Raw genomic sequence first — 25,757 nt, 5'->3', positions numbered from 1 at the left:
CAGCGAAGTTTCCCACCCCATTCCCGAGACTGCCCATATAAATGCACCTATTATTTAAGGATTGGTCCATTCCCATAGATCAGGAGGAGACTCCGTGAGATACCATAATCTTCAGGAGTCTTTTAAGGTTCAAGCGATTAAATGTCTTGCCCAAGACCACTCCGCACTCTAGTAGAATTAGGATTTGAACTCAGGCAGTCTGCAGTCAAATGCTCTTCCCCCTGAGCTATACCCCCTGAACTCAGGCAGTCTGATTCATGAAACCCAGCGCCTCTACTTTCATGGACCTTTGCTGTTCTGTCTTCTCTGAGAACCCCCAGCCCAACACAAGCTGTGTATACCACATAATCCCTCTCCAACCCCCAGACCCAAACAAAAAGGAGAGGAGGCACTGGGGAGGGAAGGACTGCAGCTTTATTATTCAGATGTGACCTGGGGGACGATTCCTTCACAACACCCCAACCTAACCCTTCACATCGCTTCTGAAGAGAAGCAGGTCTGATTTGAAGAGGTGGGGTCCTAAAGATGACATTGACACAGGGAGGCACATGAGGAGATGATAAGGGTTACTGGGGGCAGAACTCTTTGGTAGATGCTGCTGGGGTTGGCAAGGGAGGAGGTGTTCTCCCTTTACAATGAGGTAGATGTAACATCAAAAGAAAACTCTTTGGCTTCAAGTCCACATGGCATGGTGGGGGGGAGGGGTCATCTCCCAGGGTCCTAGAGTGGGCACGCTGGAAGAATCAAGGTGTGGGGGGATGTCTCTTCTCCCTCTCAGCATTGGGGCTGGGACTCTTAATTCCAAGTGGGAGTTCTCAGGGTGAGGTGCTGGAAGGGGGCCCTGTAGGGAGTGGAGGTGCAGGGTTGGTTGGGCCCTGGGAAGCTGGCACAGGCTGGCGACGGGCAAAGAGGACACCTGACAAATGGGTGAGGAGATGGTGGAGGGAAAACACAGGCAGGAGGGGTGGGCACAGAAACAGAAGAGGAAAACAAAAGTCAGTGTCCTGATTATTAGAACACCACACACATATCCCTGCCACAAATCAATGAGGACAAATCCCTTAGGTCAGTGGAGACTCCTATGCCAATACAGACACCCTCAAACAGGTAAACAAGAAATATTTACACTGATACATAGGCCCATGACAAGGCAGACATCCCATGGTACCCATGCCAGAGAGGTCATGCCTTAGACCCCATGCCATTGTCAACACCCCTTTAACCCATGCCATTTTAACAATCCCCTGAGCCCCACATTACCCATGCAAGTTTGGATATCCCTGAACCTCATGCTAGCTGAGAAAATCTAAAATCCCCATGCCAGAGCAAATACCCCTGACCTCATGCCAGTATAGACAGCCTGCAGTACCCATACCAGTGTAGACCACCCCGTTGATCTCTAGGGCCATGTTGATACTGCTGATACCACTGCCTGCCAGATTGAGAGCCCCATCCAGCCGCTCTTCTGTCCAGGAGGGGCAGGGAGTCACATTTTGGAGAATCAGACTTCAGACTTACAAGCTCCCCCCCATCCTTATATATAGCCCCCATTCCACTTCAGCCCAATATCTATTACCACACGGTTGTCTACTGAGGGATCTTTCTGCCCCACCTTCAACACCTATGCCCTCCCTCAGTGCACAGGCCTGAAGACCTCTCAGCAACAAGCCCCTCCTCACCCCTCAGGGGAACCTTGCCACGGGGCAGGAAACTGGGGGGAGCTCCAGGTCGAGGTGGGTCCATGTGCCCCATCAACACAGCCCTCTTCTCTGGGGGCTCCTCTGGTGCCAACTTCTCCCTTGCAGGTCCCAAAGCCAGGCCCACAGGCAGTGCCAGTCGAGGCGCTGGAATTCCGCTGTCCTCTGGAAGAACAGGTCATTCAGCTCTGCCTGACCAACCAACTCTGCCTCTGCATTTGGTTCTCCTCCCAGGCCTGGGACCAACGGAGGTCACCCAAGCTGAAGTACCAAGTTTGATCCCCCTCTCCCTCGTTGCATCCAGAGTCTCAGCCTCGAGCTCTGAAGCTGGAGAACCCAAAGGCCAGTATATATGCCTAGGTTGGTCCAAGATAATGTGGGGCCTTTCCTTGTTCCTAGTTATTAAATAATACAGATCACAGGAGGCAAAAACTACATGCAAATAGGAGCCCTAGGTGGACAGGTGTGGACTGGAGCTCCTCTAAATAAAGGACCTTTTCCTGAGCTTCAGGCCCACACCGCAGTAACCCGTACCCCAGACCTCCCACGGCTTCATTGACCCCAAACCTCAGAACCCCTAAACCTTAGCGGTCAGCAAACCTCAAAGCCCTGTCAGTCCTTACTGCCCTCATACCTCAATGCTTCCCAGACTTCAGAGTTGCCACATTTTAATGTTCTCTATACCTCAGCGCACCCCCCAGGTCTCAGAGACGCCCAAACCTTCTCCCCTCTCCCCTCACACCTTTCTTAATGGGGCTCGGGCTCAGCTGCGCGCAGGCGTGCGCCGGCAGGCCGGAGGCGGAGCCCTGGGCAGGGCGGGGGCTGGGCGTGGGCGTGGGCGGGGCGGTGCCAGGACCCGAGATAGGGCCCGGAGCTCCCCGAGAGGTAGGCCCAGCTAAGCCGTAGAGCGGGGCGGCGGTGTAAGCCTGACGACGGCCCTCGCGCCGGTTGCTGTCGATGGCTGCCTGGAGCTCCCCCGGGGAGCTGAGCGCCTGCGTCTCGCACTCGTACGGGTACAGGTACTTCATGTACCTAGAGGCGGACAAACGAGGCGGGGTGGGTAGGAGGCTGGACCCAAGTGATCAAACCCACAATGAAACGCCCGCCCCTGGGCCCTCCACGCCCTGTGGCCCCCTTCCCGCTCCTTCCCCCAACGCTCGCGCGCCTGGCCTCACTGGGTGCGTAGAGTGAAGGCTGCCGACGTGATGGTGGTGGGCAGGCTGAGGCCACGCGTGACCTCCCGCCACACCTTGCGGTTGATGACTTCCACCAGGCCGCCTTTGGCTGTCACCAGGCGAAAGAGCGCGTACAGGTCCAGCACCTGCTTCGCCATGATGGGCACGCGGTTCACTGGCGTCCCTGGTGGGGGGTGTACAGAGAGTCAGGACACTAAGACCAAGACCCTGTCTGCGGACATCCTCAAGGACTGAAGGAGTCGGTTGCCTGGACGAGGCCAGGGTACAAGGCGGGACCTCTGAGAAAAGGGAAGGGGGAGGGATGGGGAGGTGGGATTCCAGGCAGAGCCCACAGGGCCCCTAAGCCCTGCACTGTAGCAGGAAGGACAGGAAGCTAGATCAGGGGTCGGCAAACTTCTTCCGTAAAGGTCCAGACAATAAATATTAGAGGCTTTGAGGACCAAATCGCCTCTGTCCCTACTCCACTCTGCCATTGTAGCTTGAAAGCAGGTATGGAGAATATTTAAAGGAATGGGCCCGGCTGTGTTAACAATAAAAACTTTATTTACAGACCCTGAAATTCGAATTTCACATGTCCTGAAATGTTATTCGTCTTTTCATTTTTTTCCACTATTTAAAAATGTAAAAACCATTCTTATCTCTCAGGCGGCTAGATTTGGCCAGCCGGCTTTAGTTTGACAACCCCTGGGGTAGACCGTAGTAAGGACTTCCTGATAGTGCTGAAGAGCTGGACTCCCCTAAGCAACGGCCCTGGGATGGCTGCCCGAGACCGGGGGATGGCGGATGGGAGAAGAAGCATACCCCACCTCGGCTCGCCAGCTCCGCAGCTCACGCCGCCCCCGCCGGCCAGTCCTGACAAAGGGGCCTGTCTGCGCTGAGCGATGGACCCCAGTTAATTCCTTACCGATCCCGTCCCCTTCCGCCGCCGCCTTTGGACCCGAACAATTAGCTGCGGCCTGATTAATGGGGGGAAATTATCGGTCCCGTGGGACCTCCTCCCCCAGCGGAGGGAGCGGAGGGAGGCAGGGACCAGAGGGAGGCAGAGCTCCCGGCCTGAGGGTGATGGAGGGAATGCTGGGACCTGCTGGGACCAGCCTACCCCACTTCCCCAGTGGAGGGGAGACCTCGAGGAGGGGGAGGGAGGGGACATTGGGACCAGAATGACTGGGTCTCCCTGGGAAGCAAAAAAGACCTGGAGCCCCACTGAGTGTCTCTGGCTAGAAAGGATCCCAAAAGGGGGTGCTGGGCCTGCAGTGGAAGCCTGGGGGACTTTGACCAGCAGCTGCACTAAGGGGGGGGGGGGGCAGTGCAGCTAGTTAATTAGTGGCTTATCAGGCCAAGCTCCGAGTGAGTTAATTAGCTTTGTAGAGAGAGATAATGAGTCAGTCTTCGGACCCATGAATCTGGGGAGAAGCCTAAGTGATGGACTGCCGCTCACCCTGATCTCCTCCTGGACCCTTGCATTTTCTTCTAGCTCTGAGATTCCTGGAAAAGGAATTCCTCCTCCTTCATAACCCCTACTCACATGGTCCTCACCCTACCCCTTGAGAAGTCCTTCCTTCAGTCTAATCCCAGTCCTTCCTGCTGTAGAGCACATTGGGTGTCCCCTGCCTAAAGCAAGGGGAAACTGAGGAGAGACAAGGCTGGACGAAAGGCCACCGAAAGAGGAACAAGGCATTCCCAGCCCCCCAATCCTGGGACCCCCCCCCCAAGCCACCCCCCCTACCAGTCCTCCCTCCCACCCTCCCAATTGATCCCACACTCATTAACCTGCCAGTGGGCTGGCCACTAATTAATCCCTGGGTGGAGGAGGGGGCCAGGGTCAGAGGTTAAAGACGCTATTGAGGGCCCAAAGGATAGGTGTTGCCAAGCTCAGGCCTCTGCAGAGAGGACCCAACCTAGGGACTAAACCCTGGGGTCTCCCTTCCTCAAAACTGGTAGGTGGGGGTCCTTCCCTTATATCATCCCACTCACCCCTCTTCTGCATGAAGCTAAACAGGTCATCCAGAAATTCCTTCCTCTTGGGGTCTGCATCAAGCTCGTACAGCTGGGGAAGGACTGAGGTCATTTTTCAGCTCCAATGACTCCCCCCCCTCCCCCTGGGACCCCAACTCAGGTTATACCCTGAATAAGGGTTCTCAGCTGAAGGGGTGAATAGGGTCTGAAATGTGGACTCCCTGGCATTAGACTCTCTCCCATGAGGGCAGGTAGGGGCACTTTTTCTAATACACACAGAGACCCTCCACTGGCCAGGGGTGCCCTGCAAAGCTCAAACCATCCCTCTGGAGAACAGGGGATGAGAGAAAGCTTAGGAGGCTCAGCCTGCCCTCCAGGGCATGCACAGAGCCCCAGGGAGGAAGTCAGGCTAGGACAGTGCATCACACTGAGGAAATGGACAGATGTCCCTGAGGCTTGTTCATTCTTGCAAAGTCTTCTTGCTTTTCATATTTCAGTGTACCAGGGCTGGGGATGAAGGGCAGAGATACCTCTAACCCATTCCTCAGGCAGAGTGGATACTCAGAAGCTCCTGGATTGAAACCTGGGGCCCCTCAGCCTACCTTCTGGTCTGTCTCTTTCCAGGGATGGTGACCTAACCACTATAGAGGCTGCCACAGAGGTAATGGCCCTGCACCACCCAGGACCTGTGGGGTCAGATCTTGAAAGGCCCAGAGGTCATCCCACCCATTTCCAGTCACCTGAAGCCCCATCTCCAGTATCACCTCCCAAATACCACCCAGGAAAACAATCCCTAGAGTAACATTTATCCGTAATAACAGTCCCTGAGTAACAACAATAGGTAACACTCCACTCCCCAATAAGAACTCTCAGAATAAATAAAACAAAAACCCATAAGTAACAAACCCCAGAGATCCACTTTAGATCTACGCTCCCACAAGAACTGAGCCCAAAGTCTTAGATGGATACCCACAAATAACTCACATGCTCTCCAAGTATCAATCCCCAGAATTATACCCAGGAGAAACAGTCACTAGAGCCACAGAACTCTGAGTAACTCTCCCTGTGTGACACTACTGCCACAGAGTACTAGCCACTGATGAACACTTCTGGAAAATACCCCACACCTACAAGTAACATCACCAGAACATCTAGAGTCAGAGCCCTTCATAGTGACAGCCTGAAGTAACGCCTTAGAATAACATCCAAATGGGTTCCACAGAGAGGAAGAACCCCAAATTTAGGCTCTTATGAGTAAGATCTTATCATTCCCAGCTGTACAGGAGCCCTTTAGTCATACTGCGGCTGTAGCGGCCATCACAGACTAGAAACTGTCCCCCATAGAACTCAGGCCAGGGAGAAAATTTGGATGAGGGCAATGCAACAGGGAAGAGTTGGGGGGGGGGGAGTATCAGCTTGCCAAAGGAGTAGCAACCTCCAGCCTGCTTCTAAAGACAGAAATAGGCAGTCCAGGAAACCCCCACTGGTTGCTGGAATATGACCTTGCGACTTGATGTGTGAGAAGGTAGGGTAAGAGGGTTCTGGTTCTGGAACTGGAATCCCCATTCCTCAGATCCCACTCGCTCAAAAGAATTCTTGAAGCTCCTCACCCCTCCCACTTTTCCTTCCAGCTTCACCAAGAGCCTCCAGTCTCTTGTCTCCATGTTTCTGGGCGTCTCCTGCACCTTTCAGTGTGTGCCTATGCACGTCTTTGTATGTCTCTGGATGTCTGTCTCTCCCTCCCTGTCACTATCTATCTTTCAGTCTTCCCACTGTCTCTCTCCAGGTCTCTGTGTCTCTGTCTTTTCATCCTGCAGAGGGCAGTGGGGGTGGGTGGGCTAAGAATCACCTGGCTTTGCTTTTGCCCAGAGAGGAGAAAGGGGAGAGGACCTGACATCGAGGGGGTCCTACCTGCTTGAACTGTTCCTCGTATGTCCATTCATGGGGATGAGGTCCAGGAGGCTGGCTGGAAGGTGAGCTGGGGCCCCGGGTCCCTGGCCGGCTCTCCTCGGCTGCCTCCTCCTCTGCCCCGGCTTCCTCCCCTTCCTCATCCTCTTCAGCATCCTCCTCTTCTTCAGTCCCAATCTCCCCCAAGACCCCCTCAGGGGCCTGCAGGGTCCGGGGGCCAGGCAAAGGAGGTAGTGGTGGTGGCAGTGAGTGTGGAGGGGCCAATGGCCCCACCCCTTGGGCCAGGCGGGCTGCCTGCTGCCTCTGCAGGGCCTCCATTACAGCTTCCAGGCGCAGTCCCCCCGCTGGTGGGGGGGCTGGCACCAGGCGGGGCCCAGAGGAAAGGGCCGCCTGTGGGGGTGGGAATTATGAGTGTTGGGCCCTGCTGCCCCCACAAGCCCCAGCACAAGAGGAGGTGGTCATTGATTCAGGGCAGTGTGGGGGGCCATAAGAAAAAAGCAGAAAGATAGCTTTCCCAGAGATCGACACAGACAGAGGTAGAAAGAGCAGGAGAGACAAGAAGCCAGACCCAAAGAGACAGAAATGGACACTGACAGAGGACAGGTAGAGACAGCTGATCAGAGAGGGTGACAAGGACCAAGAAACAGAGAGAAGGAGGGGGGAGAAGGGAGAGAGAGAGAGAGAGTGAGATCCAAGTGAGAGACAATGACAGGAGAGATATGGAAATAGAAATAGAGATGGGACTGAGAGACAGTGAGAGACAGAGGTGGGGAGAGGCAGAGATATCAGGCAGAGACAAGAACAGACAGACAGAAGTGGGAAGAGATGAGATTGATAGAGATATTGGGTAGAGAGGGAAAGTAAGAGAGATAGAGGGGCAAGAGATAAATAACAAGACTTGAGTGACAGGAAGTCCAGAAGAGGGACAGAGCAGAGACAGAGACAGAGGTGGGGAGAGAGAGAAACAGTGAGGCAGTGGTTGAGAGAGACAGGGAAAGACCGACGCAGCAGGAGACAGAGACTGAAGAGAGAAGAGATGAGAAAGAAACAGGGCGAGACGGTAAATAGCGGGAGACAGAGACAGAGGCAGGGAAAAAACAGACGGAGAGACGGGGCAGAGACCCAGAGGACCAGCACCGAGGAGGCGCGGGCACCGAGGGCGGCGGGGGCAGAGCCCGGGACCGGGAAGGCTGGGGACCGCGACCGCGGGGTCTCGACGCCCGCTCTCTGGCTCCCCACTCCCCGCGGCGCACTCACCAGCCTGGCGCGGCCCGGTGCCCCCGGCGTCTCCACGGCGCTCCCTCTGCTCCGCCCGCCTCCCGGGCAGCCCCTCGCTCGGCTCGCTTCCCTGCGCGGGGTCCCCCGCCGTGCGCTCCTGCCGCCGTGCGCTCTTCTGGCCGCGGTGCGCTCACGCGCCGCTCTGCCGGCGGCGGCCGCGGGGGCGGGACCCGAGAGGGGCAGCGCGGGCGGGGGCGCCGGGGGAGAGGCCCCGGGGGGCTCTGCCGCTCCCAGCCCCCCAACAGGTGTTTCCCCCTCCACCCTGCCACACTGGGGGGAGGGGGCGCTGGAGAGCTGCCGGGAATCGTTCCAAGGACAGTGAGGAGTCTAACACCATTGGACTCTGGACCAGGGCCCAGTCACACCCCCAAGTCGTGCCCCCAAATCCACACTCAGTGCCCGGCGTTCACACACAAATAGCCGTGTTCACACCCTGTCACAAGTTCTGGCACACAGCTGTCCTGTCGCACATATTTGGTTACACGGACATTACAGCGCCAATGGCTTGAGCAGGTCGTGATCTTGAGGGGAGTCACTCTGCAAGATGCTGAGGGGAATGTGGAGGGCCTACCCACAGCGAAAGCTTCTCCCCCTGCCCTGCCCAGGTGCTGCCCCCAACCGCATGCACGCTGCAGCTTGCGCAGTACGTGCCCACGGTGGTGGACTCACAACTGCGCTCACGCACTCAGAGGTCTCTGAACTGATTGCACATCCACAGCAGCAGGCTACACGCACCACACGCACACACATAGCCACACTTTTTTTTTCTTCTTTTTTTATGCTCTTGTAACCTTCTGTTACGGACATTTTCAAACATATACCCAAGAAGAGTGGATAGTATTATGAACCTCTGGTATCCATCCCACATTTCAACTGTCATTATCAGCATTTTGCCCATCTTCACACACGTCCTCAACCCTCTTGTGTGTGACTCACAGTTTGTATCTCCAGAACCCTTCAGCCAACTGTTCCAGCCCCACTCTACCCCCAGTTATCTCCCAGATGCTGAGATGCTGTATCTTATTTGGGGGCCCTGAGTGGCAGGCCACAGTTTTTCCTCTGAGAAGCCTGGATCCCCCTCCTCCCAGGCACCCTCATACTTCATACCTTCTCCAGTTTCTTCGTGGGGTAGACCTACCAAAAGCATGAGGGCCACCCAGAAGTGATTCCAAGTGTGTGAGTGAACAACCTTTATCTGTTGGTTTGACACCTGGCATGAGTGTGAAACTCATCTATGTCAGATCCAGCACCAGGGACCATCCCCCAACCTCATACCCAGTGAGGCACACTGTTCCCAGGACTAAGATTCCTGTGGGATGCAGAAATTCAGGTTTGACTTTGCCTCCTTCCTCCTCTTCCACCCTCTCCCAATCAGTCCCCTCCTCTCGAACCCAGCTTGTCCTGGTCTGGATCACTAGCTCTTCTCACTTCTCATCTTGTGCTGAGAGCACCTCGCTGCTCTTCTTGTCCTCTAGCCTCCACCCTTGTCCCCCACACAGATTCCACTGCAGCACTAAGTCCTTGTTCTCTTTGGCCCATCTCTGGCTGTACCGGAACTCAGTACTGCTCACACCTTTGGCTCACTCGTGTTCTCCTGCTCAGATTTCAGACCTGACAAACCCCAACCCCTCAAGAAGACTTGGTGATCCAAATTCTTTCAGTACTGATGCCTGCTCCCCCATAGCTTCGTGTGCTGTGAGTTCTTCTGGGGAGAGTCCTGCTCCCTCCTCTGGGCCCAGAGGGGAGAATCTGAATGTGCAGAAGCAGACAGACATGCCCTAGGGGCTCCTGGAGAACTAGGATGGAGGGTAGAGCTCTGCAGAACTCCTGTGCCCAGCTTGCTCCTCTCACACCCTGCCCCTTACCCTCCAGCGCCCTGCTCAGAGAAGAGGAGGTGCCTGGAAGGAGATAGATGGCAAGATTTTTCTTGGAAAGACAGGAACTGGCTTAGGGAAATTCCAGTTCTGAGAGTTTGGAGAATGCTTTGCAGAGGGTGGAGCAGGATAGGGGCAAGGGATTGGGCAGCTACTCTCAGAAGAAAGGAATCAATCATCAATCAAGCACAGTAAACCTGTCTTTGGGGTCTGAGCCAGGAGGGCTACAACTGAGAAGGGCTGAGGGGAAGCAATAAGCTTTACTGGGACCTGGTTTATCTCTCTCTTCATCTGTGAAGAGGATAGGCTGTCTCTTACACCCTCACTTAGCTCCCATCTGCTCCTAAACCTCACAGAGACAAAGACACAGACAGACGTAGACCTCCATTATCCAACACATATTTACCGAGCACCTACTTTCTGCTAGACACTGTTGGGCACGGGAATAAATAAAACAAAGTCCTTATTACAATGGTATAATTCCAGTGGGGGAAATACATAGTATATCAGATGGCAATAATTAAAATGGGGAAAAATAAATCTGGGTTGAGGGGAATAGAAAGGGAAGGATACATGTTTCCTATCACTTTGTAACAAATTGCACTTAAACTCAGCAAGCTTAAAACAACATTTATTTTCTCACAATTCTGTGGATCAGGAATTCGAGAGTGGCATAGCCGGGTGGTTCTGACTCACCACTTATGAGGTTGTAGCAAACATGTTGGCTGTAGCTACAGCTACACAAAGGCTTGACTGGGACTGGAGGATCCATTTCCAGTATGGCTCACTCACACGCCTGTTGGTATAAAGCTGTTCTCCCCTGGTGACCCTCTGCATAGGATAGGACCTGGTGCCTGAGTGTCCTCCTAACATGGTAGTTGGTTTCCCCCAGAGTGACCCAAGAGAGACTAAAGAGACCCCCATGCTTTTTATGGTCTAGTCTTGGAAATCACACAGTCACTTCTGCCATGTATTTATTAAAATTACATAACTAAGTCCAGCCCATATTCAAGGGGAAGGGAATTAGTCTTCACCTCTTAAAGGGAGGAGTAGCAAGAATTTTATGGAGGCATGTTAAAACCACCACAGAGGGGCGCCTGGGAGGCTCAAATGGTTAAGTGGCTGTGCATCTGCACAGGGAGCCTGCTTCTCCCTCTCCCTCTGCCTGCTGCTTCCCCTGCTGTGCTCTCTCTCTCTCTGTCAAATAAATAAATAAATAAATAAATAAATAAATAAATAAATAAATAAATAAAATCTTAAAAAATACATAAATAATAAAATAAAACCAGCACAGAACAGGGAGGGGGATGGCGCCTGGCTGGCTCAGTTAGCAGAGTATGTGACTTTTTTTTTTTTAAAGATTTATTTATTTTAGAGAGAGAGAGAAAGAGTGAGCAGGGGGAGGGACAGAGGGAGAGGGAGAGAGAATCTCAAGCAGACTCCCGGTGAGCGTGGAGCCCAATACAGGGCTCAATGTCAAGACCATGAGATCATGGCCCCTGCCAATAAAGAGTCGGATGCTTAACCGACTGAGCCACCTAGGCACCCCAGAGCATGCAACTCATGATCTCAGGACTGTAAATTTGATCCCCATGTTGAGCGTGGTGCCTACTTAAATAAATAAATAATATATTAAAATTAACAAACAAACACCCTTCTGTGTTTACAAAAATGTTAAGGGAAGAACCAAGTATTGAAGGAGTGGAGTAAGAGAGCCATAGGCATATCTAGGGAAGAGCACTACAGCCAGAATAGCAGGTGTAAGTATCCTGTGGTGGAAGTTTGCTTGGTGTGTCGGAGGAAAGCAAGGAAGCCACTGTGCTAAAATAAAGTAAGCAGGGTAAACGGTCAGATGTTTGGTCATCACTAACATGGGCCTTGGAGTAGGTTCCTGGAGGCACTTAAAGGACTAAATGAGATGGAAGCCATTACAAAGTTTTGAGCAGAAGAAAGAACAAACGAAGAAGTGTCTGAGCAGAGAGTAGAAGTCTGCCTCTAGCTATTGTGTGGAGAATCATCCACACAGGATACAAACATGAGGATTAATTAAGAGGCACTTTCAGTAATCCAGGCAAGAGTAATCCAGGTCCAAGATGGCTTGGATCAGGTGGTAACAGTGGAAGAGGCAAGATATGGGTAGATTCTGGATATGTTTTAAAGATAAAACTGACAGGATCTGTTGATGCCTTGGATATTGGATGTGAGAATGAAAGGTATCCAAGATGGGGTGCCTGGCTGGCTCAGTGTGACTCTTGATCTCAGGGTTGTGAGTTCAAGCCCCACGCTGGGTGTAGAGATTACTTAAAAATAAAATCTTTTTAAAAAAGATTTTATTCATTTATTCATTTGAGAGAGAGAGAGAGTGAGTGGGGAGAGGAGCAGAGGGAGAGGGACAAGCAGATTCCGTGCTGAGCAGAGCCTGACATGGGGCTCGATCCACCGACCCTGAGATCACAACCTGAGCCGAAATCAAGTGCCGGCCACTCAACCCACTGAGCCGTCCAGGTGCCCCTAAAAATACATTTTTTTTTTTTTAGATTTTATTTATTTATTTGTGTGAGAGAGAGCACAAGTGGGGAGAGAGGCAAGCAGAGGGAGAAGCAAAGCAAGGAGCCCGATGTAGGACTTGATCCCAGGACCCTGGGATCATGACCTGAGCGGAAGGCAGATGCTTAGCTAACTGAGCCACCCAGGCACCCAAAAATAAAATCTTAAAAAAAAAAAAAAAAAAAAATGGTATCCAAGATGATGGAGCCAAGGTTCTTGGCAGCTGGGTAAATGTAGGTACCCTGAACTCAGACAGTAAAGACTGTAAGAGGTGCTGTGTTGGGAGAGAAATCAGTTTGCACTGCCATTTTATTTTATTTTATTTATTTTTTAAGTTTCATTTATTTGAGAGAGAGAGAGAGCATAAGTAGGCAGAGCAGCAGGCAGGGGGGTGGGAGAAGCACACTTCCCACTGAGCAGGGAGCCCAATGCGGGGCTCGATCCTGAGACCCTAAGATCATGACCCGAGCCAAAGGCAGAGGCTTAACTGACTGAACCACCCAGGTGCCCCCGCGCTGCCATTTTAAGTGTGAGATGCCAATGAGACATTCAGGTGTAGATGGAGGCAGTCAGATAGCTGAACCTGGAGCTCAGAGGTTTAGGTTAAGACAAAAAAATAGGAGTTAAGACATATAGATGGTCCTCAAGATCCATCCATGTTGTTATAAATGACAAGGGTTTCCTTTTTATGGCTAAATAATATTCCACTGTATGTACATACGGACGCTCATACGTCTATATCACATTTTCTTTATACACTCATTCTTGCGGGCATTATGCTAAGTGAAATACGTCAGATGAAGACAAATACTGTGTGTTCTCACTTCTACATGAACTCTACAAAAATCCACACTCACAGAAACAGAGAACAGATTGATAATTGCCAGAGGCAGGGGGTGAGTGGGCATGGGGGCAGGGTGGGGGGAGTAGTGGAGCAATGAGGAAAGGTGGTCAAGAGGCACAAACTTACAGTTATAAGGTAAATAAGTCCTGCGGATGTAATGTGGAGCTTAATGCTCTAATACTGTATTACTTAATAGTATATTAGTATATTAAATACTATATATAGAATTGGAAAGTTGCTGAGTAGATACTGAAAGTTCTCACCTCAAGAAAAAAAGAACTTGTAACTATGTGAAGTGATGGATGTAACTTATTGTGGTAATCATTCCACTATACATATATCAAATCATTGTATTATACACCTTCAACTAACAGCATGTTATGTGTCAATTATATTTCGATGAAACTGTAAAAAAAAGACACGGTTGGTTGAGAACACCAGGAGAGGTGTAGATAGAGAAGTTTGAGGATTAAGTCTTGGAAAGTCAAAGGAGCCAATTTAAGAGTTAAGGAGATAAGAAAGAGCGAAGGGGCCAACTCAGGAAGAGTAGTGTCCTGGAAGCCGTGTTTTAAGAGTGATTAACTGAGTCAAATGAAAGTTAAGAAATAACCATTGGACCTAGCAACTGAGATAGGGAGGAGTCTGGGAGCCTAGTCCTATGTGGAAAGGAAGAGAAGACAAGGGGAGCTAGGGCATGCCTGATAGATGTGGTCTCTGAGCCTAGAGGCAGAGCTGGGTTATGGGGCGGGAGAAATCCTTAGAGGCTTGGCTTTGCAACCCAGTAGAGAGGCCCCAGCCAGGACCTGTCATGGCCAATACGGTGGTGGTAGAGAGATGTTGGAATGGCCATCTTGCCTGGGCCTCACATTCACTCAGAGCCACAAATTGAAACTTTTGATGTTGTTTCCAAACAGTTATACATGTAGTTTTTTGTGTTGTTGTTCATTAGAATGTTGAGTTTGGGGATACCTGGGTTGCTCAGTCAGTTGGTCATCTGCCTTCATCTTGGGTCATAATCCCAGGGTCCTGGGATCTAGTCCCGCATCGGGCTCCTTGTTCAGTGGGGAGTCTGCTTCTCCCTCTGCTTGTGCTCTCTCTCAAATAAATAAGTAACTTTACAAAATGTTGAGTTTGTATATAAAAATTGTATATTTTTGGGGCGCCCGGGTGGCTTAGTTGGTTAAGCATCTGCCCTGGGCTCAGGTCATGATCTCAGGGTCCTGGGATTGAGTCACATATGGGGCTCCTTGCTCAGCAGGGAGCCTGCTTCTCCCTCTCCATCTCAAATAAAATCTAAAAAAATTGTGTATTTTTATAACCAGTTTCTTTCTGTTCTTAATATACCAGGAGTCCTAAGAAGTGAGAGTGGCCTGGGTCTTACTCAACCTCAGAACAGGGCCAGGAAGAATGAGGCAAGTGAGGTGCCAAGGTACAAAATTTAAGGCAAATGCAGTATCCCTGGGAGTGGGTGCACCTTAGGCACTTTTTTTGCCTCATCCTACTGCCAGCCCCACCTACCTCAGATACCACCAGGTAGTGTCCCTGCTCTCCACCCCTGGGGGCTTCTACAAGTCAGGTGTCCTGGAGAAGGAAGACTGGAGAGGAAGAACTCCTAACTCTGGTTGGGGGTGGACGTGATATCCTGGAAACAGACAAAAATGATTACTGTGCCACCTTCAGTTCAAAAGTGGGTATACACTGCCACCCCATGGCCATCCAGGATTGGATTCCCAGGGCTATTTCCAGAATGGGCCCAGCAGAGGTAAGGCAAGATCAAGACACACACCATCTCAACCAGCCGTTAATTTCTTCACATTAGCAGGTTTTCCTGCTGTTCAGACACACGAAGAAATGAAACCGTTCAACAGGTCTTTATTAACAGAGACAGATGGGCAGACAGTGCGTCAAAGGCAGTGTCTGAAAGCCGTGATGGGGGTGCATGTGTGCAGAAAAGGCCTTCTCTAGGCCAGGGATGGCTCCCTGGACTTAGGCTAACCTCTCTAGGTCCCCTGCCCAGCAGTGGGCCCTGAACTGAAGCCAGCCTCCCCATCATACTCCTGAGGGATGAATGGGGTTGGGGGCAGGGGTCTCTCAGGATAGCAGGACCCTGACCTCAGCATTCTCCATTCTTACAGTTCCCCAGTTGACTTGGTTGCTGAGAGGGTGGGGGACAGTCCACAAGAGCACTTGCATAGCAGGGGAAGAGAATGGGGGTAAGGCATATGGTGAGGACAGGGAGATGAAGAGGGCCTCCACAGGCAACCCTTCATCTTCCTCCACCCTCAACTGCTGCTGGATTGAGGGGTCAGGCCCAGACAGAGTATAATACCCACACCCATCCCTAACTCCAGAGCCCTGACTGGTGGCAGGGAAGCTCTGGAAAGCTAGTGAGTCAAGCCTGTAGTATGTGTGTCTGCATATGACTGGCCCCCTTGGTATATATGGGCCTTCCTTTCTGGATGGGTGTGAATGCATGAAGCTGCTGTACACATGGGATTGTATCTGCATGTATGTCCCGTATGTTCCCATGAGTCTCTATGTTTGGTTGTGTAAGCATGTATGTCCCTGCTTGTACACCAGAACTTAGTTTAGTAGTTGCATGTTGTGAGTATGTCCCTGTCTTTTCACGTGGGCTCCAGGAAGTGGATGTGTGCGGGCCTGCCCGCTCCTGTATAGCCACAGGTCCTCCTTCAGGCCTGGCTGGTCAGGGGTCCTGGCCGAAGAGGTAGGTGGTGAGCTCAAGCCGGAGGCCCCGGGCATAGGCGCGAAGAGTATAGAAGAGTGTGAGGAAGTCCTGGGTGCTGAAGATTGTGTCAGCCAGCGCGAAGGCCAGGGTAGATGGGATGACACCTCGGCCATACTCCACCATCCATGTGTTTGGCCCCCACTCCACAGCCGTTGCCTCACCAGGCCCATGCACCACGGTCTCTCCTGGGGAACAGGGAGTACCCACATAAGGAGCCTAGCCCTCCCCTTCCATTGCTGCCACCTCCCTAGCCCGTGGGCTATCTGGAGGCAGGGAACAGAGCAGAAGCTTCAGGAAAGGAAAAAGCCTTACCTCACTGGCCTGGTCGCCCATCTGGAAGAGTAAGAAGCCAAGATAGCCACTCCTCTAAGTTTTCCTCTGTGGCATCACCTGGCTCATGTCCTCTTTGGGGGGAAGCCAGGGAGGGCCACCTCACCTGGCCATGGGCCACTGTATGGGAGTCCTGGAAGTCTGCATTCCCAAGCCTCACTCATGTCAGGCAGAAATTTAGCTAAACTTGGGCTGTGCCTGTTAGATAGGGAGGGGTGACTGTAAGATTCGTGTGGCTTTCTGAGAAATGTAGCTGTTCAATTATAATGCCTGTCATGCCTGTAACACGCAACCTCAAACTTACGTGGAAGTCCAAAGCTCTACTTTTTATGTAAAATGTTTCACCACAGAAACATGGAAGATGACGGTCTGTCTTGTTTTTGGGGGTATGAGAGCGTATTTGATTACCCAACTGTCTCCCCAACAACTGCTGGAATATTGGATGAATAAAACAGTGTCTTGGTAGATAAAAATCAGACATGGTTAACAGGAAGCTGTTACGATTTGTTTCCTTTTGACAGTAGAAAGCAACAGAGACCCTTGGACCTGCTTCAATCAACGACCTGTGGCTTATCTGCGGGGGTAAGGGAACCAGGGGAGAGCCCCCAACATACCCCCTTTCCATGCTATGGCTCTCCTCCAACTATGGGCACCCCAGAACGAAGCGACCCACTTCTCTGACAGAGCCCCCCTACTCACCTGGGTAGAAGACCTCACTTTTGGTAGTGCCCTCTCTCCACTGGTGGAAGGTGCCAGAGATGATGGTGTCCGAGATCTCAGCCCAATAGCGCCCTGAGGGACAATCAGATGGACACCCAGTATCAGGGTATTAATATCAGGTATCAATACATGGCTTGACCAAACATCAGAAAAGAGGGAATGAGCCCTTGTACAGCCCCAGCCTCCCAGTTCGGCCCGCCACCAGCACTGACCCGAGTGGCCGCGAGAGCCCAGGGCGGTGCCGAAGAGCAGCACGTACTCGGACAGTGAGGCGTGCAGAAGGCACATGGCGCCCATCCAGCCGCCCGCGTTCACGAACACCCACTGCAGCTCCTCGTCGGGCAACACGTGGCCTGGGTGCAGCCGCCGTAGTTCCACGATCAGCCTAGAGAAGGCCAGCTCGTGGTCTAGCCCTGGCGGGGACAGAGGAACAACAGTCAGAGCCAGCACCACTCCGAACTCCGGAAAGGCGCCTCTGAAACTCCCAGCTCGGCTCGGGCCTCCCCAGCCCTCTGCCCTCCACCCGTTCACTCGCCCGGTCATCCGTCGGCTCACCCGCGTACTGCCGGGCCAGCTGTGCGATCTCTTCGTGCTGGAAGACGAAGCTTTGCGTGCCCATCCAGAGCCAGACCACCTGGGCCAGCACAGCTGCGGCAGCCAGGAGCAGCGCGGCCCACAACCACCGCCGGCCCACTGCCCACTGCATCCCGGCGGGCGGCCTGGCAGAGTAGCGAAGGAACAAACTGGGGCCTGGAACTGTGACTCCACTGCCTCCAAACCTGCGGCGCGCAGTCCACTACCGTTCCCCCGCCACAGCCGTGGTACGGCTTGTGCTGACCAATCAGAACAGTCCGGGCACCCGGGCACCGCCCCTCGGGTTGAACCATTTCCTCTCGGGGAGCGGGGAGCGCCAAGGGGTGGGGCGGAGCCTCGCGCGTGATGCAAGGGGGCGGGGCTAAGCCATCCCAGCTGCCCCCTTTAGGGCCTACAAAAGGGGTGTCTCCGAGCGCCATACCACGTGTGGGTGGGGGTGTGAGTGTGGGTGGGGCTTGGTGGCCGTGACACGCCGAACGGACTGGCCCGCTTGGGCTCCCAGGTGAAGCGGGCGAGCCCGGAAGCAGAGCCTTCCGGGACCTGTGATTGTCACCTTTGCTAGCACAGAAGGTGGGAGGAGGCGCTTCTTCTGCCTAGGAATGTTACGGAAGGCTTTCTAGAGGCGGTGGCGCCTGAGCAATGTGTTTAAGGGAAATGGGAAGGGCATTCTAGCGAATGAGGCCTATTCCAAGCAAGAACAAAGGCGAGACAGCATGGGGTCTTTTTTGGAGCCTACGATTCATTCTTTGTTTTGAAGCACAAAATGTGAGAGGAGGGCATTGTAAACCAACAGGGTTATGGGGAGGGAAATGATGAAGAGAAGCAAAGGAGAAAAGAAGCAGCAAAGTGTGGTGATTAAGAAACTATGGAGCGGGACTGGGTTAAAAGCCTGGCTCCTGCCACCTACTAGTTGTGTGATCTTGGGTAAGTTATTTAAACCCTGTGACTCAGTTTTCTCATCTGTGAAATGGGATGAACAAAGGTACCTACCTCATAGTACATAAATTCATTGTGATGAAGATTAAATGAGTTAATATTTATAAAGCAGTTAGAGCCTCTCAAGTGGCAACATATGTGTTTGTTATATAAACAAAACACAAAGGAGAATAGAACTGGAAGAGCATAGCATCACACATGATAGTGATGGAATGAAGGGTCATCACAGTCAAATGTAATTGAGAGTTCTGATAAAATGATGGGAAGTGGTCATTAGGTTTCTCAGTAGGGGCATGTAGCAGAGATAATGCTATACATTCATGAATCTATTTCCTTTTGCTCTTAGGCAGCCAGGTTACATTCCACGGTGTACTCTGTAGTTAGATGAGGCCATATGATTGTGTTCTGGCCAATGCAGTACAGCCAGAAATTATGTATGCCACTTCCAGGTCTGGCTCCTAAAACCCGTGAAATTCTTTACATTCTCTCTCTTCCCTCATCTATTATCTTAGTTACAGAGAATTAAGTAGTGGAGAATTCTGAATACTGCTTCCTCTCTCCCCCCACAATGGACAGTGTTGCTAAGCCACTGAGTTTGGGGGGTGGGGTGTCATTTGCTACAGCAACTAAGATTACTTAACCTACTACAGGCCACTAGACATGTTACAGTGTATTGTGCAGGTAAGAGTAGAGGCTGGGAAGATGGACTATTTTTTGAGAAACTTGGCCAAGAAGGGAAAGATAAAAAAGGGATTATCTAGAGGAAAATGCATGATGGAGGGAACGTTTTTGTATTGGCTCCGGCTTCTGTGAGACTCCTGAGCTGACCATTCTCTTAAGATCCCTGAGGACCAGAGACTAACCCCAAAAGCTGGCCTCTGCGCCCCTGTTTAGGCAGAACTCTCCGGGACTTTCTAGGTCTGCAGTTCCCCTGCTCTTTCAGAAGGCTTCTCTAGCACACATGGTTTAAAAAAAAAAAAAAATTGGTCACAGCCGTATTCTCTAGATGTTAAAAAACAAAATTCAACCAAGTAAATTTGAAGATCTACTTGGCTTTCTTAAACAATTCATGAATCAGGCAGCACCCCATCTAGCAAGTAGAGGGGAGCTCCGAGGAGGAGCTGATTTGTGGAGCTGATTTGGGGCTCGATCTCAAGACCCTGAGATTGTGACCTGAGCCAAAATCAAGAGTCAGATGCTTAAGGTGCCCCAGAAATGGAAGGTTTTTATAGGAAGAAGTCTGGGACAAAAAAGTTATCAGAAAGAGAAAAGGGTTGTTCCAGGGAAGTTTCTTTTGCCTTAGGGGAAAAGCAGAGGATGTTATTATGCAGATCACCTCGTCTTCCTTTGGGGGAGAGGGCCCAGGTAGGGACTCATTGGTGCTAATTGGGAAATTCTTGACTAACCAGGGAAGACTACATTTCTGAGGAAGTTTAAACCACAGTTAGATGAGGCATTTGAAAACTCGGTTTTGAAAACTCGACATATGTGACACCAGTTTGGGCCTGTAGTTTTCTTTTTAACGACGTTGTAGAAGAGATCTTGGAGGGGAAGGGCTCAGTAGGCCCCATCTCAGCCATTGTATTCTTCCCCCAAAAAGTGATCTTGGGGAGACACAGGAGAGGTTTGGCAATGTTTCTTAAGAGATGCTCCTGAAGGGGGTGAGGAGTTAGCTGGCACTGTTGAGGGAGCAGAAGGCAAGCTGAGGACAGAGCACAAGCTGACACCCCATAGCCCCCCCCCCCCCCTAGGTGGGACTTGTGTGACATTCCTCAGGCACTGCTGGCTGCCCTAAAGCTAAGGGAAGGAAAAACAAATGGTTAACTTACAGAGATCACAGTCCTCCAAGACATGAGTCTCCCTCAGTTTACAAATGTTTTAGTCACATTCGTAAGAAAAAACATTCTTCTCAGTAACCTAACTTCCAGAAGGAAGCTCTCGACTGTCTTCATGCTAATGCTTTACTAGAGGAAAAAACAACCCTAACTTGACAATGGCCAGGCCTCCAGTATCTTATAGGTCTTCTTTAGCATATGAAAGTTCTTTTAAAAAACCTCCCTTTTCCCTACCCTCCAACTCCCAATCAGCCACCCCTCACAACTCCGGTGCAGTAGCTCTATCCCCCTGCTTTAATAAAATCACCTTTTTGCACCAAAGATGTCTCAAGAATTATTTCTTGGCCTTCGGCTCTGGACCTCACCTACGTTCAAAACTACATCAGAGCAATCCAAGGAGTGGCCCTGAAGCACTGGTGTTCTTGGGGAAGTTGGGCTGCCTCCAAAATCCAGTCACTCCAACAACAAAGATGGCTGATAGAGGAGGAAAGCAAATCTTCTATCCCAGCTCCCCTCACCCCCACCCCTAAGAATGAAGAGCCAGTGGTATAGGTAAAATCTTCATTTCTCAGTTCCCTGCCCCCTACCCCCTACCCCCCACCTAGTAGCCTCTTCAGATTCCAGTCTGAGGACCTAGGGCAGAGATTAGGTAAATGACCAATGACCCAGTTTTTGCATCTGAGTTGCAAAATACCTGGGTTGGCCTTGCCTGGGTTGAGGGAAGGGGCCTCCCCGCTACTGCAGAGTTCCTAGCTCACAAGGTTTTTCTGTCTTGAGTCTCACTGAAATCTCAGGCATTTTAGGGCAGCGAGAAGAGCCTGGAAACTTGGGTTCAAATCTTAGCTAGACCACTAGTCCTCTGGGTGATCTTAGGCTTCTGTTCTTCACTGCGGAATGAGGAGGAGGTTCAAACATTATTTAGATGTCTTTTTGAAAGTGCCAGGGGAGGAATTAATTTGAATTTTATCCTAGTGTAAAGGAACCACCTCTGATCCCACCTAAATGGCTTCTCCTCCACCATAGCCATTGAGCAAGTAAGTGAGGTAATTGCGGATCCAGGGTTATACCCCTACTTGGCCCTAGACTGTAAGCTGCGAGAGACCAGAGACCATGCCTGACTTGTGCAGGGGCATCTCTTTGCCCCACATGGAGCCTAGGTGCCTGGCACAGATATTCAGTAAATATTTGCTAAATGAATGACCGAATGAACTACTGAATACGGCAAAGAAATCTTGTGAGCGTCATGGAGCAGAGGGATCTGCAATAAGCGGCTTTCACAGAGATTCTTCTAGGGCAGTGACTTGGCCCCAGGGCTGTACTGGGAAGACCACAGAGGCCCCCCAAAGCGCTAGGCTTTCCTGAGTCCCGCTCGCGATTGGGCGGGCTGGCCCTTAGGCAGTCACGTGCTGGCGGCTGGCCAATCATCGGGGGCGGGGCGGAGCAGCTCGGGAGGAGGTGGGAGTCTGCTCTGCAGAGTTTCAGACGATCCCCACCCGTACAAGTGGCTTAATGTCGGGCAGCGGATCAACCCCTGAGCAGCGCCAGCAGGCGTCAGAGGCGGACGCCACGGCCACAACCTTCCGGGCGAGCGGTAATTGCAGGGCGTCTGGGACTCGCTGGAACGCGGAGCCGAGCCCTCCCTTTGCTTAGGAAGTTACCGTCCCTTCCCCCAGGTCGGCGCGCCCACCCCGCCAAGCCGGCGCGACTGAGTTGGGGCCCCAGGCTAATAGGAGCTGGGAAAGCTCAAACCCGGGCCTTTGGCTCCTGAGCAGGACACGGCTGAGAGAGTGCTTCCGAGCTTGGGCCTGCTGGTGCTTGAGACCCAGGGCAGAGAGGATCAGAGAGTTTTCCTGACTGATCTTGCTTCTCTGTCTCCAGAACATCAGCATATCCGCTACAACCCGCTACAAGATGAGTGGGTGCTGGTGTCAGCTCACCGCATGAAGCGGCCCTGGCAGGGGCAAGTAGAGCCCCCGCTCCTGAAGACAGTTGCCCGCCATGACCCCCACAACCCTCTATGTCCCGGGGCTACACGGGCCAATGGAGAGGTAAGCCTTTAGAATCTACATCTGCAACTGGGCCAGGAGTAGTAGCTCTCTCTTAGAGCTGCCTCTTACCCACAAGGAAGTGGAACTCCTTCTGTGTTATGTTCCACCAAGTCTTTCTGACCCCACAGCAGGATTTCCACACCCTCTTGTAGCCTGTCCTTCAGCCTGTCCCCTGAAGCCCACCATATGCCTGGTGGGTATGGAGCAGCAAATGCTTCTAGCCAATCCTTGTCAGTAGGTGAATCCCTTCTATGATGGCACCTTCCTGTTTGACAACGACTTTCCAGCTCTGCAGCCTGATGCCCCCAATCCAGGTAACCTGGCTCTAGATGCTGTTGGGGGGGAAGAGAGGCTGGACCTCTTGGGGGACTTCTGTTGCAGAGAGTGATACCCTTTTATCTCAGGACCCAGTGATCATCCCCTTTTCCAAGCAGAGGCTGCTCGAGGAGTTTGGTAACTATGGATTTCCTCTCTTACCTTCAACCCAGGGCTTGGACTGAGCACGAGGGTTGGGCCCTGCCCCTAGTACAGCCAAGCCCTATATCTCTGTCATTTCTCCCTCCGACACCACCTAGTAAGGTCATGTGCTTCCACCCCTGGTCCGATGTAACACTACCACTCATGTCAGTCCCCGAGATCCGCGCTGTCGTCGATGCATGGGCCTCAGTGACAGAGGAGCTGGGAGCCCGGTACCCTTGGGTGCAGGTCTGTGAGATTGCCCCCTCCCCTGGATGGGCAGGGAGGGGTGGTGCAGCTTTGGTGCTGGGAAGTAGTATTCCTGTTTTCACAGGTTGTGGTCGGGAGAGGCTCATTTGGTGTCTCTTCAGCTAGTAAAGCTCCCTACTTCTACCTGATAGATCTTTGAAAACAAAGGAGCCATGATGGGCTGTTCCAACCCCCATCCCCACTGCCAGGTAAGTGTGTCAGGGGCTCCAGTGGATTTCTGGGGTGAGTCCAAGGCAGTACTGTGGGGAAGGGAACTGGAGGGACAGAATAAGTATGCTAGTAATGTGGAGGCTTGGAGGTGAAGGAGCTGCCAGCTCTTCTCTGCTCCTGCCCCTTGACAGGTGTGGGCCAGTAGTTTTCTGCCAGATATTGCCCAGCGTGAGGAGCGATCTCAGCGGGCCTATCAGAGTCAACATGGAGAGCCCCTGCTAATGGAATATGGTCACCAGGAACTGCTCAGAAAGGTGGGGAAAAGCCAGACCCCATTTTCCCAAGGAACCCCTAACCTCACCCCCAAAGAGAAAGGTGTGTGAGAAGGGTAGAAGGGAAATAGTAGAGAGACTTGATGGCAATAATCTAAAGGAGAAATCGTGGTGGCTTACATTAGGGTGGTAGTGGTGGAGTGATGAGAAGCCATCAGATTCTGGTACATTTTTTCTTTTTCTCCTGCCTATTTGCTGATAATCCCCCACCCCCACTTTGATGACTTTATCTCCACTTGGTCTGCCCAGGAACGTCTGGTCTTAACCAGTGAGCACTGGTTAGTACTGGTCCCCTTTTGGGCAGTGTGGCCCTTCCAGACACTGCTGCTGCCCCGTCGGCATGTGCAGCGCCTGCCTGAACTGACCCCTGCTGAGCGTGATGGTGAGTCTCCCAGCTGGGACTCTGGGACCAGGCATAGGATGGGGATGGCTCTAGTAGGGCCTGCATCTTGGCCCCAGGCTGAGAGTCAGGCTCTGATTCCAGATCTAGCTTCCATCATGAAGAAGCTGTTGACCAAGTATGACAACCTATTTGAGACCTCCTTTCCCTACTCCATGGGCTGGCATGGTAAGGTTTTTTGAGCATCCATACCTAGCCCCAACACCGTATCTGAGGTCCTGAGACCAAGCTCAGTGGACTGCAACCCCCAGCAGGCTTTGAAATATTTGTTGGGGGAAGTGTCTTGAGCAGGGCTGCTGGGACTGAAGGTGGAACAGCAAACTTGGTGAAACTACGTCTCCCAGTTATTTTCCAATGCCTGGTCTACTCACTGGCAAGGATGCTAGGAGATGTAGTTTTCAGGTACCTAGCCTGGTTTGGGGGTAGGGGCTAGACTGAAGAACTAAAAAATGGCTCTCCCTTGTTATCTCTTCTTCCTGTCAGGGGCTCCCACAGGATCAGAGGCTGGAGCCAACTGGGATCACTGGCAGCTGCATGCTCATTACTACCCTCCACTCCTGCGCTCTGCCACCGTCCGGAAATTCATGGTTGGCTATGAAATGCTTGCCCAGGCTCAGAGGGACCTCACCCCTGAGCAGGTCAGATTTCAGAGCACCCTCAGTCCTTGGGTTCCCTTTGTCTACCATTTCCCCAAGGGAGCCCAGTCATGACCCTGAAAGCCTCTATAACCTAGGCATTCCTAAGGACTCAGAAGCTGCTCAGCTCTGTCCTCTGGTTACTCTGGCCGTCCTTATCACCAGGCTCCTGGTCCTACAAGCCTGCCTCCTAGGCACTTGTTACTACTGTTCCACTTATACCACTCCACACCACCATTCTGGGCAGCCCTTATCCTCCGTGATTGCCCCCTGTTTCCTTCCAGGCTGCAGAGAGACTAAGGACACTTCCTGAGGTTCATTACCGCCTGGGGCAGAAGGATAGGGAGACAGCAACCATCGCTTGACCACGCTGACCACAGGGCCTTCTGCTTGAGGGAACCAGTGCCTAGGGTTGGGAAGATGTGGGATCAATAAAACTAAACTGTGTTTCTCAAACTTTAATCACATATTCTAGTGACAGAGGAGTCTAAACTATAATCATCAGGGATCTGGGTTAAAGGCTGATGGCACAGCACCAGCCACAACTTTTCTTTGCCTGCAGATGTGCAATGCAAAAACTTAAAAGAGTACAAAAATTCCACCCCAAATCTCTGAACAAAATGAATACTCAATGTTATGTCTGGCCTATAGATTCTTATTCCTGGAGTAACAAAGGCATCACAGTTGAAGAAATTTTTAAAATCCTGAGTTCTTGTCTGTGGCTAAGGCTTTGGGAAGGCCGGAGCCCCCTGCACCACCACCCCTAGGATGATATGTCAGCTCAAAAAGCCTAGGCCTGAGGGTTTGGTGGGGAGCGGGTGAGCAGGATTCTGGTCCCAGTGGTCAGTGGACAGACACTGGGCTGCTGGCCAGAATCCTGGCTTTGTGAGTGGCTGCAGCTTGGCTGTGCTCCAGCCCACATGGGCTGAAGGGGTGAGTAGGGAACGTGTACATGGCTTTGTGTCCTTTTCTTCTCTAGACTCACTTGTAGCATGTGTGGGCAGG

General features: G+C 52.0%; 3 protein-coding genes across 4 annotated transcripts; 1 reads left to right on the top strand and 2 right to left on the bottom strand.

Moving 5' to 3' along the window:
* Positions 1-402: 402 nt before the first annotated feature.
* Positions 403-7,120, bottom strand: ARID3C (AT-rich interaction domain 3C). The gene is made up of 7 exons (XM_045780736.2): positions 6,761-7,120; positions 4,868-4,940; positions 2,873-3,056; positions 2,440-2,729; positions 1,680-1,862; positions 1,376-1,465; positions 403-916 (listed from the first exon to the last, which is right to left on the bottom strand). Exons 1-7 carry the CDS (start codon positions 7,073-7,075, stop codon positions 816-818), a joined length of 1,236 nt encoding a protein of 411 aa, XP_045636692.2. The 5' UTR covers positions 7,076-7,120; the 3' UTR covers positions 403-815.
* Positions 7,121-15,152: 8,032 nt separating this feature from the next.
* On the bottom strand, positions 15,153-17,924 carry SIGMAR1 (sigma non-opioid intracellular receptor 1). Its single transcript, XM_045780679.1, has 4 exons — positions 17,652-17,924; positions 17,309-17,509; positions 17,076-17,168; positions 15,153-16,231 (listed from the first exon to the last, which is right to left on the bottom strand). Exons 1-4 carry the CDS (start codon positions 17,800-17,802, stop codon positions 16,005-16,007), a joined length of 672 nt encoding a protein of 223 aa, XP_045636635.1. The 5' UTR covers positions 17,803-17,924; the 3' UTR covers positions 15,153-16,004.
* A 3,969-nt stretch (positions 17,925-21,893) lies between these two features.
* On the top strand, positions 21,894-25,214 carry GALT (galactose-1-phosphate uridylyltransferase). Of its 2 annotated transcripts, XM_045780429.2 has the most exons (11): positions 21,894-22,052; positions 22,340-22,509; positions 22,748-22,823; positions 22,914-22,962; positions 23,085-23,214; positions 23,367-23,423; positions 23,577-23,699; positions 23,967-24,099; positions 24,202-24,285; positions 24,601-24,755; positions 25,037-25,214. In XM_045780429.2, the coding sequence occupies exons 1-11, from the start codon at positions 21,971-21,973 to the stop codon at positions 25,115-25,117; spliced, it is 1,140 nt and encodes a 379-aa protein (XP_045636385.1). In that variant the 5' UTR covers positions 21,894-21,970; the 3' UTR covers positions 25,118-25,214. The 2 variants fall into 2 exon arrangements, with proteins under 2 accessions (XP_045636385.1, XP_045636386.1); XM_045780430.2 differs by lacking the exon at positions 24,202-24,285.
* Positions 25,215-25,757: the final 543 nt, after the last annotated feature.

Source organism: Ursus americanus, chromosome 18, assembly GCF_024610735.1.
Source record: "Ursus americanus isolate L20-20 chromosome 18, mUrsAme1.1.p, whole genome shotgun sequence".
Taxonomy (NCBI): Eukaryota; Metazoa; Chordata; class Mammalia; order Carnivora; family Ursidae; genus Ursus; species Ursus americanus.
The sequence above is the reverse complement of the archived record's forward strand: the minus strand, read 5'-3'. Positions and strand labels throughout refer to the sequence as shown.

Bases quoted from the DNA above. Each gene is read 5' to 3' on its own strand.
- ARID3C (XM_045780736.2), bottom strand. From the start codon at position 7,075: ATGGAGGCCCTGCAGAGGCAGCAGGCAGCCCGCCTGGCCCAAGGGGTG. The intron at 3,057-4,867 runs GTGAGTGGGATG...ACCCCCCACCAG, and splicing joins TAGCTTCATGCAGAAGAGGG to GGACGCCAGTGAACCGCGTG. The intron at 2,730-2,872 runs GTGAGGCCAGGC...GTCCGCCTCTAG, and splicing joins GCCTTCACTCTACGCACCCA to GTACATGAAGTACCTGTACC.
- SIGMAR1 (XM_045780679.1), bottom strand. From the start codon at position 17,802: ATGCAGTGGGCAGTGGGCCGGCGGTGGTTGTGGGCCGCGCTGCTCCTG. The intron at 17,510-17,651 runs GTGAGCCGACGG...TGTCCCCGCCAG, and splicing joins GCTGGCCCGGCAGTACGCGG to GGCTAGACCACGAGCTGGCC. The intron at 16,232-17,075 runs GTGAGTAGGGGG...CCTGTTCCCCAG, and splicing joins AAGTGAGGTCTTCTACCCAG to GAGAGACCGTGGTGCATGGG.
- GALT (XM_045780429.2), top strand. From the start codon at position 21,971: ATGTCGGGCAGCGGATCAACCCCTGAGCAGCGCCAGCAGGCGTCAGAG. The intron at 22,963-23,084 runs GTAACTATGGAT...GACACCACCTAG, and splicing joins GAGGCTGCTCGAGGAGTTTG to TAAGGTCATGTGCTTCCACC. The intron at 24,286-24,600 runs GTAAGGTTTTTT...TCTTCCTGTCAG, and splicing joins CTACTCCATGGGCTGGCATG to GGGCTCCCACAGGATCAGAG.